General features: G+C 38.8%; 1 protein-coding gene across 1 annotated transcript; it reads right to left on the bottom strand.

Moving 5' to 3' along the window:
* Positions 1-1,065: 1,065 nt before the first annotated feature.
* LOC108543322 (olfactory receptor 2A1/2A42) lies at positions 1,066-2,964 on the bottom strand. The gene has a single exon (XM_017893756.1). The coding sequence runs from the start codon at positions 2,117-2,119 to the stop codon at positions 1,178-1,180; it is 942 nt and encodes a 313-aa protein (XP_017749245.1). The 5' UTR covers positions 2,120-2,964; the 3' UTR covers positions 1,066-1,177.
* Positions 2,965-5,951: the final 2,987 nt, after the last annotated feature.

Raw genomic sequence — 5,951 nt, 5'->3', positions numbered from 1 at the left:
CTCTTAACCTCTTTTGCAGCCATGGCCATAGGACTCGTCAAACAGGATAAGAAGACTTCCATAAATAATCTCTGACTCTCCTGGCCTCATCGTGGCACATTCTAGATGGAGAAGAAACCCACATTCACCTAACATATCCTAAATTAGGTATGTTGCTAATAAAGTCCTACATTGTCCTGGTTAAGCAGAGAAGGCTTGGGAGCCAGATTGTTTGGATTTGAGTCTAACATTTTCCATCTGCTTAAAGTTTGCATCTATAAAATGGGACAATAATGGGAAATGGATTGACTATAATGATAAACTGAGGTTATCTCTATAAAGTACCTATCAATGTGCAGTGGATGGCACAGAGTAATTTATAATAATGCTAAATATTAACGTTATTATTAAAACCCTTTTTTTCCATTGAATTGTCTCTGTGTGGGGCTTTCCATTCATCCCCAGCAGTGAAAAGTTGTGTGGTGGTACTTACTAACTTCTTCTAAGTGAAGAGCATTTGCTTATTCAGAGAGAATCATAGACAGTCCCCTAGAGGAGGTGAGAAGAGTAGAAACAAATGACCATCACAATCTCAGGGCAGGTTGGAAAGTGGATTTTGTTGTGTAATTGCTTCGTACTGCCAGCTGAATGTTTATGGATTCACTCTCTCTGACAACAAAAATTGTCAGACACTTTGTAGGATTTTATAAAAATCAATTTCCTTCCAAGCTGAAGTAGGCTTTTAGGTACATTTACTACTTAGAGAGGAAGTACAATTGAGGGGAAGCATCCAAATGAAGATGAAAGTGGACAGAGGTATCAATGAGTTCTGGAGTCTCTGCCTGTGGCTGTATTTTAAAAAAGTTTTTGTAGATATGAATCTGTCTGGTAATAACTGCTATTCCACTACTACGGAGCATACCTGACTAAGTCACGGGTGGAGTGTCTGTTTTAAACTTCTGGACTCATAGCAGTGTACAAAACAAATCTTTCCCCAACATTCTCAACTCAATAAGCAGTTAAATTAAAAAATGTTAAGTATAACAAATGCATCAAAAACTAAATACTTCCCAGGCAGGAAAAAGGAATGCTTTGCAGAGTCACTTGGTTCATTCAGTTTCAGATATAAAGAGTAGTGAACTTAGGTGGTATTTGGTACTAATATTGCAGGAGATGGCTGAGGCTGGAGATTCAAATGTCACACCAGTTGGGAATGACTTTCCTTGCACAATGCTCTCCTCAGGGCACCCTTGACCTCTGCGTTCCTCAGGCTGTAAATCAGGGGATTCAGTGTTGGGTTGAAAAAACTGTAAAATAGAAAAAGTACCTTCTGCAGCTCCTCAGGGTGGCGGGACTTGGGGGCCATGTACATGATGATGGCGCTGCCAAAGAAGAGCCCCACCACACAGAGGTGGAAGGAGCAGGTGGAGAAGGCCTTTCTGCGGCCCTCCCCAGACTGGATCCTCAGGATGGCCGTCAGGATGCGTGAGTAGGAGACCAGCACCAGGCAGAGCGGCCCCACCAGGAAGAACACACAGGCTGCAAAGATGACCACCTGATTGAGCCAGGTGTCGGCACAGGCCAGCCTGAGGACAGACAGGATTTCACAGAAGAAGTGGTTGATTTCATAAGGCCCACAGAAGGGCAGTCTTAGGATGAGAACCATATGGACCAGAGCCAGGAGGGAGCCACATGTCCAAGAAGTGATGGCCAGGGTGATGCAGACTCTCCAGGTCATGATGATGGAATATCGGAGAGGGTGGCAGATGGCCACATAACGATGGTAAGACATCACCACCAACAGGAGACATTCGCTGTGTCCAAAAGTCAAACAGAGAAAGGTCTGCATCATGCAGCCAGCAAAGGAGATGGGCTTGGCTGGATGCAGGAGGTTCACCAGCCTCTGGGGCACCATGTTGCAAGCATAAGTGATGTCGACGACAGCCAGGTGTGAGAGGAAGAAGTACATGGGGGTGTGGAGTCTGGAGTCCAGTGAGATGAGCCCCAGGATGGCCCCGTTCCCCAGCAGGGTGAAGACATAGAACAGGGAGAAGAGACCAAAGAGGAGCATCTGAATCCTTGGGCCCAGGAGAAATCCAAATAGGAGGAACTCTGTGACCATTGTCTGATTTTCCCCCATTTCCCTGTGAAAAGAAAAGATCGCTTAGGACCAGATTGTCAAAAACACCTAGAGATTATTTTATGAATTCAGTCATTTTTAAAAGATAAACTTTTAACATTAGTGATTTAGCTACACGTTACGTTAATTACCGATTGTAAATATCCAGTGTTATAGAAGGCACTGTGTCACAAATGATAGGATACATAGAGCCATTGACACATCATGGGAAGAAAGAGTGTCGTACCAAAAGTGGAAGTAAAATGACCATCTAATAAGGATTGTCTTGAAGCTGCACATATAAAAATTACTAAGAGATTCCTGAAGTGTAGAAATAATCAGTAATAGAAGAACTCCAAATATGGGAATCAGAGTGGTCCTAGAAAAAAAGATGATGTAATCCCAGTTTCTCAGTAGAAATATCAACTGTTTTGCTTTCAACATCTGAAATCCACCTTTGTATTCTGGAGCAGTTTATATAATAACAGAAGAAGCAGAAAGATAAAAAGCAACTTTAATGACATTGTGATTGTTTGGGTTCCTGAGAAGGAACTAATGGATATGCTACAAATGTGTTCTAATTGCAATCTTTATTTTACAATGAGTCATAAATAGGAACCGATAATTGACGATTTGACGGTTAATCTACTGATTGATGCACAGTTACTGATTTACCGAAAACTGGTTTTGAATAACAACTCATATAATTTGTAGAAATTAGATTTTCCGGACTAGTTTGTACAAACATATCATTTAAAACATTCACAATGCCTGAATGTTATGTTTGCCACTGGGTTATGTATCATTTCTTTTTTGGTCTCTCCTTTCAATTTTGCCAACCCTTTGGTACATTTAATCCATTTGAGTTTAAGATGTTCTTTTTACCATGTAGAATAAAAGAAACTATGGAGAAAAAATTAAAATGAAGTGTCTTTCAAAAACACCAGAAATGACCATTCATAAAAAATTAGCTGTGTTTCAGCAACATAAGAATTGCTAAATACTTTACAGGTGTCTAATTAAAACTACTTTTTTGCAAAGAGCTAATTTAGTGACTTCATTATTTTGCGGATTATTATAGCAATAAAATTGTCAGTCAGGTAATTGGCATTTGTGAATTGGTGATGTGCCAAATAACATTTGGGGTTTTGTCCTTAAGTCCTAGGTAACATTTTCCTCAGTATACCTTGTAGAAATCTAGTATTTTGTGGGTGCAAATGTTTTTTTAGTGCCTTTGCTAGGCAAAAGTAACCTGAGGCTGAGCCATTGAACCTGTACCTGCTTATCTCCGAAGAAAAAACTTTTCTGGATTAATGTGAGGAAATGTGCTGCTTTGGATAAGACCCTGGTCCAGCTGTCATTGGAGCAAAGACATGGAATCAACCTACATGTCCACCAACGATAGACTGGATAAAGAAAATGTGGTACATATACACCATGGCATACTATGCAGCCATAAAAAGGAATGAGCTTTTGTCCTTTGATGGACATAGATGGAGCTGGAGACCATTATCCTTAGCAAACTAATACAGGAATAGAAAACCAAATACCTAATGTTCTCACATATAAGCAGGAGCTAAATGATGAGAACACATGGACACATAGAGGGGAACAACACACATTGGGGCCTATCAGAGGGCAAAGGGTGGCAGGAGGAAGAGGACCAGGAAAAATAACTAATGGGTACTAGGCTTAATATCTGGGTGATGAGATAATTCGTACAACAAGCCCCCCAAGACACAAATTTACGTATGTAACAAACTGCATTTGTACCCCTGAACTTAAAAGTTAAAGAAAGTTTAAAAGATCATCTAATTGGAACGCTGCAGAACGTCCCCACTGGATTCTTTTCCAGTGGTAACAGATGATTGTATACTTATAAGCATTATCAATAAATCATTGATTATTATCAGCAAGACACAAATAAATTCTAGTGAATATTGTAACTTCATAGCACATGACCAAGGCTTATATATTTTTTTCAGGATTCTATAAAAAAAAAAATACTCCACTAGGCCAACCTTCTACATTTAATTGGAAAACATGCAAAGCATATGAAAATATTTGGTTGTGAAATGCATTTGAATTTTCACATCATAAAAATATTTATTTATTTATTTATTTATAAATAAATGTCACCTGCCCTGGAATGCAGTGGTCTGATTACGGCTCACTGGAGTTTTGACATCTCAGACTCAAGCAATCCTCCCACCTCACCCTCCCAAGTAGCTGGGATTACAGGTGCATGCCACCATACCTAGCTCATTTTTTTTAATAAATATTTTTTTAGAAACAATGTATTATTATGCTGCCCAGGCTGGTCTCAAACTCTTGGGTTCAAGTGCTACTCCCATCTTGGCCTCCCAAAGTGCTGAGATTGTAGGCATGAACCATGTACCCAGTCTACATCTTATAAAAATCTTAATTTCTTTATTAAGTCTTTCATTATTTCCTTTTGTAACTTCCCAAATGATTATACAAAGAAAAAATGTCCGCTATGCACAAGTATGAATTTCTTTGAAATCTAGATGGAGAGTCAAGAAGAAAGGAGAGCTTAGTGAAGACACTCAGCTTCTTTAAGGACAGTTGCCACGTGGGTTGAAGCCCTGATTTCTTTTACAGGACTGGGTTGTTAACACACTCCTTGTGAACAAGGACAAGGTGCTCTCACTTTTGTAATCTGACAGTAAATACTTATTGTGTGAACAAATTAATCAATAAATACAAATGAATAAATGAATGAATGCGTAAATAGTTTTTTTAACCATCCTTGGACTGAATCTGGAATGTCTACTATAATCTGAATACTTGAAAGACACTTTTATTTTCTTTTCCTTCCCCATAGTTTCTTTCATTCTACATGATACAAAGAACATCTTACTTAAACTCAAATGGATTAAATTTACCAAAGGATTGGCAAAAGTGAAAGGAGAGGCTAAAAAAAATAAATAAATATAACCCAGTTGCAAACATAACATTCAGGCATTGTGTATACTTTCAGGGGTGTCCAATCTTTTGGCTTCCTTGGGCCATGTTGAAAGAAGAATTGTCTTGAGCCACACATAAAATACACTGACACTAATGATGGCTGGCGAACTTAAATTATATAATGTTTTAAGACAATTTATGAATTTGTGTTGGGCCACATTCAAAGCTGCCTATGGGCCACAGGTTGGACCAGCTTGCTTTAAATGATATATGTACAAGTTAGCCATTTAAAAATTTGGCAAATTATTTGACGACTAATAAATTAACCAATGTCTCCATGGTTTCTAAATGTAAGACTGAAATCATTTCTTTACACATGACCAAACCTGTCTACTTCAAAAGGTAAAACTTAAGATCTGATGAGCTGACAAACTCCTTTCTAATGAGTCACACAACATTCTTAAAATGAAAACTACTTTTAAATCCTCAGGTCAAGTAAAGTATTAGATGGTTTATTTCCAAGAATCAGAAATATTTGAGGCTGGGCGCAGTGGCTTATGCCTGTAATCCCAGCACTTTGGGAGGCTGAGGCAGGAGGATTGCTTGAAGCCAGTAGTTTAATACCAGCCTGGGCAACATAGTGAAACCCTGTCTCTAAAAAAAAAAAAAAAGTAAAACAGAAACAAAAAAAGTAGCTGGGTATGGTGGCACAAGCCTGTAGTTCTAGCTGCTTGGGAGACTGAGGCAGGAGGTTGCTTGAGCCCAGGAGTTTGAGGTTGCAGTGAGCTGTGATAGAGCCATTGCTCTTCAGCCTAGGCAATAGAGTGAGACCCTGTCTCAAAAAAAAGAAAAAGAAAAAAAGAATATTTGTTTCAACTAATACACTCATAACCCTCCTTTGTCATTTTTTTTTTTTTTTTTTTTT

Source organism: Rhinopithecus bieti, unplaced genomic scaffold (genome assembly GCF_001698545.2).
Source record: "Rhinopithecus bieti isolate Rb0 unplaced genomic scaffold, ASM169854v2 scaffold_23862, whole genome shotgun sequence".
In the NCBI taxonomy this organism is placed as follows: Eukaryota; Metazoa; Chordata; class Mammalia; order Primates; family Cercopithecidae; genus Rhinopithecus; species Rhinopithecus bieti.
Note: the sequence above shows the minus strand (reverse complement) of the source record. Positions and strands in the feature narration are given on the sequence as shown.

What these genes read in the sequence shown, in the direction of transcription:
- LOC108543322 (XM_017893756.1), bottom strand. Translation starts at nt 2,119, where the DNA reads ATGGGGGAAAATCAGACAATGGTCACAGAGTTCCTCCTATTTGGATTT.